Source organism: Triturus cristatus, chromosome 2_1 (genome assembly GCF_964204655.1).
Source record: "Triturus cristatus chromosome 2_1, aTriCri1.1, whole genome shotgun sequence".
In the NCBI taxonomy this organism is placed as follows: domain Eukaryota; kingdom Metazoa; phylum Chordata; class Amphibia; order Caudata; family Salamandridae; genus Triturus; species Triturus cristatus.
Window position 1 is genome coordinate 717,014,796 of NC_140581.1, and position 13,389 is coordinate 717,028,184.

General features: G+C 48.4%; 1 protein-coding gene across 2 annotated transcripts in view; it reads left to right on the forward strand.

Annotated features, from left to right (window-relative positions):
• The window catches only part of DMXL1 (Dmx like 1), a 1,781,042-nt gene that overhangs the window by 619,732 nt on the left and 1,147,921 nt on the right, over positions 1–13,389 (forward strand). For both annotated transcript variants that reach the window (XM_085632653.1, XM_085632652.1), the window contains exon 13: positions 5,879–6,000. In XM_085632653.1, coding sequence (XP_085488779.1) covers positions 5,879–6,000 — 122 coding nt within the window. The remainder of the gene's footprint in view (positions 1–5,878; positions 6,001–13,389) is intronic.

The following is a 13,389-nucleotide window of genomic DNA, read 5'->3' on the forward strand; positions in this document are numbered from 1 at the left end:
AAAAGCTTGCCAAATATCTAAAGAGGCATAGGGGCCGACAAATACAGGCCGCATCCATTATCCCAAACAAACACCGTATGTTCAGAGAGGTGTTGCGCCGAGGCATGAAACCACTTTGGCCCATATGTTTTAGTCGTGTGAGGAGCGGAAGCAGTCAGCAGACCTGAATTTTACTAAGAATTTTATATTCGGTATTAAGGATCGATAGAGGTCTATACGAGGTTAATATGGCAGGCGGCTTAGTGGGCTTTAAAAGGGACATCACTAGTGCCTCCCTGGTGACATTGGAAGGGACGCATTGTAAATGTTTTTCAAGTTGTGGCACTAACTGTGATGCAAAGGTGAAATAAAATTCTATCTGGAGGCTGTCTGTGCCCGGCATTTTGTTACGAGCCAAGTCCTTGACAGCCCCCGTGTCTCGTTAATCATAATAGGGGGCGCTAGTTCCTCTCTATCAGTGACTGGTACCGTAGGCAGTGTTGCTCTAAGCAAAAAGTCTGAGAGCTCCTCAGGGGCAGGGAGCATCGTCATAAAATATAGCGCTGCGTAGTAGTCCCGGAGCACAGTTTTGATCTCCACTTGCGTTGTTACCAATCCCTGTGTAGATGTAGCAAGGAACAAGATGGGTATAGGCGATCGTACATGTCTAATTAAGCGGGCCAGTATGGTGCCCGCCCTGTCAGCCTATGTGTGTGTCCTTTGTGTATAAGCCTTCTGGTCTATTAGACGTAAGCGCTTGAAATCTCAGCATGCGAAATCCTAGCCTCGCCCAACTCAGCATCTTTTACTCCGCTCTCTTGTACTGCTACTTCAAGGGGTCCCAACCTATTGTCCAGCTTTGCAAGGTCCCTAGTGACTTCCTGTTTAGCACCTACCACCGTACCAAGCGAGGCGCCCCAAACTACCACCTGAAAACCTTCCCACTCTATTAACACTGAGGAAGCCGTGGCTTTGTTCTCTGAAAAATATGTAGTGATGACTGTAGCCAACGTTTCCCAGAACACTGTGTCATCCAGTAATTGTGGATGCAAGCGCCAGGTTTGTATGGGAGAAGGGACCCGACCCCAAGAGAGTGTAATTTTCAGAAGGTTAAGTTCAGATATTGTTTTGCCGTGATATGTAGTGTGAGTGATAGAGGGGTGTAGGCGCTGCGTACAGAGGAACCTTTCCAGACGGAAGTGCAGAGCATGTGTAAAAAGAGTGTTTGCGTAGGCCTGCATAATGGTCCCGCCATGCCTCCGACAGGCCCCACCCGTCCACCTAAAGACACAATTCCTTAGCTTGGTGTACTGTACTTGTACCAGGGAGAGGTTGGTTTGAGCGGTCCAGGCAAGTGGGCCAGGAATTCAGCTTGGTCTGTGTTAGGTGTGTTCATACATCCTAGGACTATCTGCTCCCCGTCTAGTGTACTCCCTGAGTAAAACATAGAGCCCCTGGGTGTCTATCTTGGATTCAAGTATCCGAATGGAACCTCTGCCAGCAACCACACAGCCATACCTCGAGAGAAGGCGGAGTAGGCTGTATGGTATAATTTCTCTCTCCATCTTCTGCTAATTTGGTGAGCTTCAGATGCTACTAGGTGAGTTTCCTGCAGAGAAACTATCTGTGCACAACGTCTGTGCAACTGAGCGAGTATTCTGTGCTGCATGTTAATTGAACCCATACCCTGTACATTCCAAGTGATAAGGTTATAATATTTGATCACATGGTATATATACTACCCGGAAACAGACCAGCCCTCCCTGTGTTGAGACAAGAAATTACCACCTCAAATAGTAAAAATAGTCCCACAATACTCGGTCTAGCGATTCTTCGTCGTTCGACCACACCTGAAACCAAACAGAACCAGTATAAACTGCAAAATGTGTGCATTCGCCATAGGGGCGGACAGCCTTCACCCCACTAAGGGGAGTAGGCGGGGTTAGAGCAGATTATGGAAATGCCCAATTGAACAGGACCCAGGACCACAGCCAGTGCAGGAACCAGGTGCAGTTCTTCAGCTAATACACAAGTATCAATCAGGAGGAAAAAACATGGTGTATTATGGCCCAATGAAACCAGGAGTCATACAAGGTAGATGCCAAGTCTGTGCGTGTCAATGTCTCTGGCATCCACCCAGAACCCCAGAGAGGCAGCACCATATCAACAACAGATAGTTGGTGGGCACCTGTATGAGAGTAGTCCCTACAGTGGTCAACCCAAAAGATCGTTAGTCAGCGGTGGGCTGATGGAGGGGAACAGAGCCACACTTCCAGCGGAATCCAAGTCGGAAGTGTTGTTCCGTGAAGAGCTGGAGCTGATGGGTGGCCGGACAGATCTTTGCGCTGATGCCGAGCAAAGCGCCTCCTTCTGGCCCTTTAGGGCCTGGCTCAGAGAAGGTGCTCCCCCAACACTTTCCTGCATGGTGAGTCCTAAGTCTCTGAGGGGCATGCTTTGATTTCAGTGGCGCCACGGCCCGAGGGCCCTGTCCAGCAGAGTCCGGAAAATGCTGTTCCAGCCTCCCCCAAGCACTCTCGGGCGCATCAAAGAAATGGTACTGCTGAGCATGAATTGTTTTACGTTTGGTCGGGAAGAGGAGAGCATAAGTGAGGCATGCCGTGCGTAAATGGTTTTTTATTTCCTGGAAGGGTGCATGATTGCGCTGTACAGACATTGTATAGTCTGGGAATAAGGAGACCCTTGATTTAATTTATTAGGAGAGGAGCCTTGATGCCAGCTGCTTGCAGTAGCACACCGGGGTCCCTGAAATTAAATATTTTAGCGACAATAGGCCATGCATTTGCGCCGGGGATGGGTTTCTTGGAGGGGACCCGGTGCACTGTCACCTCAGTGAACAGTTCCGAGAGACCAGTAGGGACCACCTCCCTCCTGAGCCAGTCCTCAATGTATTGCGTTGTGCGGGGGCTCTTCGCTCCCTCAGAAAGCCCCACAATGCGTATATTATTACGTGGGACTTTCCCTCAGCATCCTCCACACGCCCCTGGAGATGCTCTACCTGTTGGGGCAGTTGTAGAATTTGGATATTGTGTTCGTTCGAACATGGAACTAAAGCAGCCAGTTCTGATTGGTTAGTTTTGACTCGTTCCGCTAACTTACGATAGTCGTCTTTCAGTAGGCTAATATCCATTGTGATCACCCCCAAGTTGCAGCGCAATGGCTGCCTGAGACTCCCGGATCTCCAGGCGTATGACATCCAATTTGTCCACAGAAGAGGTTGGGGATGCACTGCCCCATTCAAAGAGTGGGTTGGTGAGCCCTCGGATGGTGAGGATTGGGAGAGGATCTGGGCCGGAGGAGCCCTAGTCTTGGTTTTAGTACATCCCATTGTTGCTGCCCAGTCGACAGTCAAGCCTGTCCAGCGAGTGTTGGGATCTACCACTCCAGGCTCGGCGTTGAGAGCCAGAGAATATATAGATAAAATCGTTGTAGGTGCCACATAAGCATGATTTTAGTCTATGCATGGACCTCCTAGCAAAATGGTTTCCTAGAGAACAGCAGGGTGTGTTTTGGAAGGGAGGGCACAGCGGCACACCATAGATTACCCAGTTCAAGAGATGATGGGCCAGCTATTTAGCTGTGCTTCCATTAGTAACATGTGTGCCCGATCACCAGACTCTGCGGCTGCTGCCTGAATGGTTCACCATTTCTGTCTCTGTACCGGACAGCGATCAGGGAGTCCATATATTAGTTGTACCTTATGGCTTGCAGGTAGAAGCAGGGGGACATTTCCGCTGGATGCCTTCAATCTCCAGGGCGGTGGACCACTGCACCCCATTACGCGGCTGCCCCCAGCAAACCCCCAGGTGAAAGAAGATGCCCAAAGTAGCAGCAGGTATCCACGGGGGTGCAAGGGGCCCTCAGAATGCCCACACACCCCGTCATCTGGAGCAACTGAGGCCCACAGATGACTCCACTGGGCCTCTCCTCACCGCAGGTAAAAGCCCTCCGTGGGGCAGGGCAGACCAGCAGTCACAGAAGGCCCGACCTCACTCTCGGTCCACCCAATGCAGTAGATAGGGCCCAAACTGTCTCTCCATAGGTGTCTGGGGTATCTAACAAGTGCAAGAGTTGCTGCGAGTGGATGGGTGGCACATCCGCTGGACCAAGGTCCTTCCAAAATGCCCTTGGGGAGGCAAAATCTGGGTGCAGGCCCCCGCAACCGCTCAGGCTGTCTTCGGTAGTGGCGGGTGGAAAGGACACTATGCGCGGTGGGAGGGATCTGTCCCATTGTCACCTCGCCCCACATTAGCAGGGACCGCCCAGGCCTCATGACCACACAGGCTGCAGACACCTTAACCAAGCCACACCCAGGCGGCGGCACCACGGGGCAGGCGCTCGGATAATCTCCAGGGGTGGTCCAGTAGAGTACGAGCAGCAGCCGTCTGTTTCTCCAGCCGGCAGGATTTCAGGTATAGGAAGGAGGGTGGGCCCCCACTCCGATCATGTCTCCGGGCACCCCCCTCGACAGGTTTGCTGCTGCTAACATGCCATCCCGGCTTCCTGGCCATGGCTAGCGTAGCCACGCTGCACGCAGGCCAAAGCAACATGGAGGTATGCTCACCATCCGTCTGCACAGCTGTCAGTCTAGCTCCGCTGTCTTCGATTTTCTGGCATCCGATCCATCCAACAATGAAGACATTACGGTACAGGCGCTGACAGCTTCCCCTTCCCTATTTAGTCCTGCGTCCCAGCACACACTCATCCACCATGGAGTCCACTCTGGGATGCCAGGAGCGCTGGCTCTGCGGGCCACCAGTCGACCCAGGCCCGCACTGGTCGCAGCAGCCTACCTTCTGGCAGCATTCTGGCGAGCCACTGGTCAAATGCTACAGGGTATCCGGGATAGTAGAATATTGATTCCCGGGTCCAGGAGTTAGTTCAGCATATGCGACTGCCATTTTGGGCTGCTAGCCCTGCCTCCAGTTGAATGTCTACACTTGAGAATATATATTTTAAAGAAGTGCTGTGGGATCCCCGCACGTGGGCGAGACTATTCAATGCTTATGATTTTAATGGAGATTCCCCTGAGATAGAACTAAGATTGAAGTTATGAAACAATACCTTCTTTTTTATGGGGTTTCAGAATTTAATGTGAATGAGATTTCTGAATTAACAATCTTTCTTATCAAAGCCATAATTTTATGTACCAACATGAAAAACATATGCTATTATGTGAGCAAAAACAGCCCCTAAAGCAGGCATTTCAATGGCCTACACTCTGTCTACACAATATTTGTCTGTTCCATGTGTGGGTAACAAATTCATTACTGTTTTCTTATGATTCTGAACCTCATTGTGCTGAATTTGTCATGAAATAAACAGAATATCAAGTACGAAAATAAACATAAAATACTGGTGTTGGTAGGCTGCTTCTGCTTGGAATTGGGAACATTTCAGATCTGCCTCTCCTTGACTGATTGTGCTCTACAAATCACGAACTAAAAAAACAAATAAATATACAAGATATAATCATGATAGTTTGAGTGCCATATCTTCTCCTGCTCCTATTTATAAAGGTGAAACCACATCTCATGGCAATGTTTGCCTCATTTGTAGAGGCAGAATATATTAATTTTACATATTGTTTCCACACTTTGGTTAAGCTGTTTGGAACATTGGACACTTTTTCTTCAGATCAGTGTGAACTTACGGACAGCAGAATATGCCCTCTTTAGTAATTTTACATATCCCCCTCACCCGTGTAAAACGTTGTGCTGTTTTACATTGACTTCATTCTGGTTTAAGAACATTAAAGTTTGACACGAATTAAAAAAGGTTCCTCATTCTATTAATGAATATTGTAATATATGCATTGACTAGATTTGCACATTTCACATGTAAATTTGTGATGTTTAATCTCTAATTTAAATTTTTTTAGGTGCCTATTGTAATTCTCCAAGTGCTTGCTTTGTTGCAAGCGATGGGCAGTTCCTGAGGCTATACCAAGCAGTTATTGATGCCAAAAAGCTTTTGTGTGAACTTTCAAGTCCTGACATTTCTGTAAGTGGAACAAAGCTAATGCAAGTTTCTCATCATAGTGCATGGCATATGTTTATGGCTAATTATGAGAAATATTAAAGTTATTTAGATAAGGTACCTTTGTATTTGCCTCAAGTTATGAAAACTGCTGCAGAGAATGATATTTCCAACAACTGTATGGTAAATTCACATTCATGAGCCTGGCAAATTGTCACTTGATAGATTATTTTCTCCTTCTAGTGACATAGGGATTATCGTTGAAATACAGCTAACCAAGAAATAGAAAAAATAAGTCAAACTTTGGACATCGGAAGGACAAAAAATATGCCTTACAAGTAGTGAATGTTTACTGATGTGATACTTAAAAATGAAAAATTGATTGCATTTAAAAAAACAACTCTGAATGCTTTGTATGATGGGAGAGGTGTAAAATCTCAACAAGCAGTGAATCTGATTGTGCCCTTATTGTGGCTTGTTCTTGTATGTTCTTGATACCTTCCTACTTTACCGCTCCGCCTGCATCCAGGCGGCAGCTCCTGAGGAAAAAAGTACAGGCGGAGCAGCAACACTTCGGTGACCAGGGAGGCCTGTAAAGGCTGCATGCTCTCAGGATCTGATCTTATCTCAGAGCTCCCGAAATGAATGCCGATGAAAACCTTTTAATAACAATGAAGTATTGTCCCTTTATGAAAGCTATAGCACAATAACAAAATGGTGAGTGTGTTTTTAAGACGTTGCATACCAGATTTCCTATTTATGGACAGAAATATTTTTATTGAATAGTTAGGTAGTAATACAGAGGCCAAATCATAGCAAATGCTTTCCCTGCCAGCGAATGAATTTCAACACACTACTTGTATATTTTCATTGCTCTTCCAAAATAAAGCAAATTAGTCCATATCTAAGTAAACACAGGAAACTTTCAAGAATTACAATGGCGAAGCCTCAAGTTCAATAAGAGTCCAACATTACCTTTGCTCTCAGGCAAGCCAAGCAAATATGGTCTTTAGTGAGATTCTATAGTGATATTCCATATGTAACACAGAAACCGTTTCCAAGTGCACTCCAGCATGAATTACCTTTTTTGTTTCACATAATATGCCAATTATGACTGTCTTGCACCTGTGACAACTTCCAGAATGATTCTGCTAGGTGCCTACCTGCCACCTGTGATTAACAGATCAACATAAATCTGAATGGTGCCGAGAGGAGTGTCTTCTCTTTTTCTTGTGCTTCTTAGCTCGAGAAGCATGCCCCGAAGTCGACTCCGACGCCGACCTCGACTTCGATCGAGACCTCGATCTCGATCTCCTTCTCCCTCTCTTGTCCTTCTTCATTCTGGCAATAAAGAGCTTTGCCTCCCGTTCCTTCAGAGCCTTCGTGCTCATCTTTCGGCAGCTGGTACAGCCATTCACATCGTGGTCCGAGGATAAACACCACACACAGTCCTCATGTGGGTCAGTGATGGACATATGCTTGCCACACTCCCGGCAAGGCTTAAACCCGGACTTCTTTGTCGACATCTTCAAAGAAGACCGGAAAACAACGAAAATACACAAAGTATCAACGACGCTAACAACAGCGATTCCCGAAATCCGTTGGCTTCGACGGCGTGGAAAAAAAGGGAACTGACGTCATCACGCCGACGAGGTCTTCTTATGGAGCCGGTGACATCAGCGGAGTCGCGAGCGGAGCCGTGTCTCTGTGACGTCGTCATCGAACCCATCGGCGTGGACTGCTACAAAAGTTTCCGAATGTTGCTGGCGCAGGGGATATTCACAAGGTGAGGAATCCACAGGCAGATACTGTAGCCACCAGAAAAAGCGTTACCGAAGGTAAGTAACTTGTTCGTCAGGCACAGTGTTTTGAAAAGAATCCTTTGGTCCATGGGGAGCCAGTGCAGCGTCCTAATGGAGGCTGTGACTGAATGATATTTCTGTAAATTCATCACCAGCCTGGCCGCAGCATTCTGTACCAGCTGCAGACGTCGCATCAGGCCTTTATTAATGCCCAGATAAAGAGCGTTACAATAGTCCATTCTGGACGTTACCAAAGCCATAACAGCCTGCTTGTGTGACTCATAAGAGAGAAAATGGGTGATTTTTCTGAGGATCCTGATAATCCCGTCCTGTTGACCTGCAGAGTAAGGGAGAGTAGATTGTACACTATGACCCCTTGATTTTTCCCATGGGATACCAGGCAGGGACAGACGCCTAGCATTTCCGGCCACCAATCACTGGACCAGATCTCAAGTTTGCTGCCAAAAATCAAGACCTCAGTCTTCTCCCCGTTCAATTTCAAAAAAACAAAAACGTTTGCACCATCTAGGAGGAGACTGCCTGCATACAATTCCTGAAATTAAGGGCAGAGTCCCTGATACTGTGAGAGACGGATACCATTATTTGGGTGTCGTCCGCATAGCATAACTATACAATAACTGCTTGACAGTCCTAACCACCTTCTAGTTTGTGAAGCTTTCCTTGGATCAGGGAGGAATAAATGTGATATTTGCCACTCACTAAATGGATACCATCCATATAAATGATGTAATCTTACTTTGAATGTCTTTGAGGACCCTGATTCGACATCTATAGTCAGAACTTGTAATAATTGTAGGTGGCATAATGTTTACTTAAAAATAAAATGCTATCCTTTCATTCTCAAGATTGCAAAATTATTCTAAAATCTCAAATGCTTAAAAATATCTCAGGATATTTGGCTTTTTAGACCATGGTAGTATTCCTATCAATATCAATCCCCTTGTGAAAGGGTAGGATTTCTTCAAGTTCTGAACCACTGATTAGTATAAAGGTCAGATGAGTATTTTTCATGGGTAAACTGAAGACTCAACATCTGTCGGAATTCATGTATGACATGCAGGAAAGAGGCCAATGACGTACTTGAAGGGCCAGAAACCATTCAGCAAAGAGAGAGATATTCTATTCTCTTTTGGATGTACAAGTTATCTGATTGTCTCTCTAATGACTTCAGCCATGGATTCTACTCCCAGCCTATAGAATAAAGGCAGCAGTGGACATCCCTTGGGTCTATCCCATTACATAGGCACTAGATTGACGCTAGCTCTCTCTCAAAGCCATGCTGAATGTTTAAAATGCAGAGCCATTCAATGCAGTTAAATGCTTTTCCCCCAGCAACTAATACCAACACCAGTGGAATCTGATGCGTCTTTGCAGCATGCTAATAACACCATGCTAGTAATACCCTGAATATTTTTTACATGATTGATCTTCTCTTACGTACTCAACTTCGTATTTATTGATAAGACTCTAATATTATATATTGTTCTGATGATTTGTATGCGCACTAATCGCCCAACAGGGTATCCAGGTGCTTGGTAAAGTTGTGTAGGTGTGTTGTCCCAAGGTGCTTATAAGAAGAGCCCAGGCTTCATTGTCTTGCGAAACTCTAGAATTGAGGAAGAGGGTCTGATGAGTTGAGGGAGGTCATTCCATGTCTTCGGTGCGTGTTAGAAATTGGATTTCTGGTTGGCTAGGGCTTGCGCCAGAGCCAGGCAGAAATCACCACTATAAGTCAGGGCTGGGGAGTTACACGCCAAAGATAATACCTGCTCACCACCTTGGTAGCTTGGCACGAGCAGTCAGGCTTATCCCGGAGGCAATGTGTAAAGCGTTTGTGCGCGCACACAGCAACAACACCCTAGGCCCACCACAAAAGAAACTCCACACAAGGTTATATATCAAAAATAGCCTTTGTATTATAATAAACACATTAGATGATAATCACATAATTTACACTGTGCCAACTGGCGCTGGGCAGAATTTTACAGGGGACTATTTACACAAGACAGGGCCACATGGACCACTGTCGGAATCAGCACAAATCACCAATTGTACATGTAGAACATATACTAACTGTAACACAAATTATCACTGTAGAGCACAACCAGTAACTACTGGCGCAATAATGACCTCAGCATTATCATAATAGAATCAGGTATAAAACCTATCCTGTATACATCACAGGGGCATAAACACATTATGCAATTTCTCATAAGTCTAACGCATTAGACCCTACCGCCTAAGTATAATTACACTAGGGGCGTATATCACACAGGGAAGTATAATCTCCCTAACATAAACCTAAACAGGTAAAACAACCTCCTATGCAGAAATCATATCTAGAGGTATAAAACACAGGGTGTGCAAAACATACTACACACTGTACATTTCCTAACACCCAACGCATTAGTATATAAATCACAATAACACCTAAATCACATTAGGGTCCAGGTTGCGCCAGAACCTAATCGTAGCAGCGCCCCACTACTTGCTGGGCAGCTGGGGACAAGAACAGGGCCTAAACGCTGCAGCTGGCACTAAGTGCTGTGCAGCTGTGGAAGTCAAATGTGAGGCATGGGCTCTCACTGGCCCCTGAAATACTATGCCAAAAACGTTGGAGCCACCTAGGCTCTAAAAACAACATGTCCCCCAGTACTGTGGAGCCACAAGGGGCTCGGAAAACAAATATGCCACGCGTTAGGGCCTCACGGGGCTCTGTAAACAACTATGCCCCCTTCGTGGGAGCCACGTAGGCTCTCAGGATAATCATGCCCCGGGGCCGCTCTAAACATCACTGGTACCGTGCCTTTTACCAGGCACCACAGTAGTCTCAGCGGAGCCCCCCCCCCCCCCCAGCCCTTTCACACTCACCGGGCTCTTCCTTACAGCCGGACTCTTCACCCGGTCCCCTCTTCCGGAACTGGGGCTTCTACTCGCGCTGCTCGTCGGCTGGCTTCGCCCGGTCCCCGTCTCGGGACCGGGCCTCTTACTGCGGGGTGGGCTCCTACCTGTGACACTCCTCTCTTCACCCGGGCCCCCTCCTGGGACCCGGGACTCATCTCTGCTTTGGTGCTACCGCGGGGCTCCCTCGAGCATCGGAGCCCCGCGTCTCTCTCTCACGCCGGCCTCTTCCGGCTCGGATGCAGGCCCCGCCCACGTCACAGCAGGCCTGCCTGACTGCCGGGCTTCTCCTCCTCCGGCGGCCATGAGGGGTGGGCTCCCTCGGATACCAATAACTGTAGAAGCGGGGTGGGCACCCGTTTTTAGGTAAAGATCGCTGCGGGGTGGGCACCCGATTTAAAAGGATAAAATTAGCAGACATGCGGAGTAGGCTCCTGCAATTAGGTATACCAGCGGGGTGGGCACCCGCTCGGTTTTGAGATGAGAACAATAAAAACGGAAAGGAGGGGTAGGCTCCCTCCCTATTAAAAGTATAAAGCGGGGTGGGCACCCGCTTCGGCTGACATCACGGGGGAATCCCTACGATGTGGATTCCCTCTACAGGACCGGGCAGCACCGCGCAGCCCACGCTCCTCTTCCCAGGGGAAAGTCCAAGCAAAGCATAGTGCTCTTGAGGCACCACAAGCAGCACACAATCCCTCCGGCCCTGGAGTAAAAAGAACAGCAGAAAGTTCCTTTAGAGATTCAAGGGCAAAGCAGGGCCCAGGGAGGCAAGCCCTCCAGGGCAAGGAAAGTCTTCAAAAAGTCCAAAAGAAGTCCTCCAGCATCCAAGGCATCCAGGGGCTGGGCAGGGCCCAGGGAGGCATGCCTTCCCCTGAGCCCCAGCAGCAGCACGCCCCTGGTAGTTTCTAGTCCAAGAACAAGAACATTTTCATGGGGTCACAGCCCCTCTTTTATACACAAAATCCTTTGTCTCCAAAGGTGCAGGGAAGGGGCGAACCAGATGCAACCGGTTCCTGAGCACTTTGTTTTGCTCAGCCCCTCTCCCTATTCACAGGACAGGCCAGGGGCATCAGACGCACCACAGGGGGTGGAGCCAACATTGTGTAGGGAAAGCCCAGCCCTATTCAGGTCCCAGGTGTACTCCTCCCAGCCATCAACATGCAGATCTCTCCACTCACCACCGGGGCAGACCCATCCTGACTCCTGGAGACAGACACACCAGCCAATCACAAGCCAGACAGTCACTGCACCTTTATTACACAGACAGGCCAGCTTCTAGAAGTGGCACTTCTACACGGGACACCGTAACGCCGCACACATCATTGCGCAGCATTCACTCTCACGAGTTCGCACATACCAAACTCGACCCTGCACTCCTCTCACATCAGGACTTAACACGGTCACTCAGATCCCCCATGCATTTCTATGGGATGGCAGGTCAGTCTCACAAAAACATACCCAGAGTGCACGCACTTTCCGCTGGGACATAGTGTGCAAGTGCCTAGAGACCTAAAACCACTAGTACAACATAGGAAAAAGGCTAGGATAATGCAAAAAGTTCTAGGGGTGAACTTGCCAGAAGGGCCAAGTCCAACAGTGCGATATAGGAGACTGTGCGACTTTGGTAGGAAATTCATCTGATAGAGACTTCTAGCTGCAGATTCCTTACCTTTGACTTTCCCAGGCGTCAGGCTGGATCTGGAAACTTTTGCTGAGCAACATTCCTTGCGCATGACATCGGGTTACTCCATTCAGCTCCGCGTGTCATCGATGACATCGGTAACATCGTTTAAGATGGGCGGTGCCTACATAGGCGCCACCCAGGTGCGTGGACGTCAGTTATTTTCTTTCCGAGCCAGTTAAGCGCCGATCCGGGAAGAGCTACCCCTCTGCCACTTTTTTAGCATGCTTTTTTATTGACTTTTGTCAATTTTTGACGTCTCCGTGTGCGAGGGATGTTGGGTAGGAAGACAGATTTTAAACTGTGCGGGACTTGTTCCCCCGCACGATGTCGGTTACCGATCCCCACTGCGTTTGTCTGTGGTGTCCTGAACGCGACCACGATTCAAAGTCATGTTCAGACTGCCGGGCATGGCTCCGAAGACCTTGAGGGAGCGGGCATTGCAGTTGCTCGCAGCCTGGCAGTCGACACCGTTGAGCGAGACTCTGAGGAGGTGATGCTCCTGCTCAAAGAAGAGGAGGTCGCAGGATCGCTCTCGGAGCCCCAAGTCCTCTTCCTCCCATTCGAGGTCATCTGGACACTCGGGGATGAGGCACAAGAAGAAGAAGAAGAAGTCCAAGCGGACTTACTTCACCTCAACTGGCGTCTGTCATCAAGAGAGGTAAGGAGCACTGACGCTCTAGGCACGGTTCTTCACGCCTCCCTCCATTTCCAGGAGCCGTAGCGACTCCTGCTCAAATTAAGGATTTTTACGAGGTCATGCTCTGTGTATTTGAGTGGAATGACCCCATTGGTGAGCCCTCGGGCCCGCGGGTTCGGATGGGGCCCCATTGGGTTTGACGTTGTCGGCTTCAGCCACAGAGGGGCCTTAGGGGTCCGATCTCAAATGTGGTTCGACGGCAGTCGTACCAACACTACTTTCCCCACGTCGAACCCAAAGTTGGTGCCAGCGGCGTTGCCGGCGGCTGTCGGTGGCGCAAGCCCCATCCTCTTCCCCGACGACAA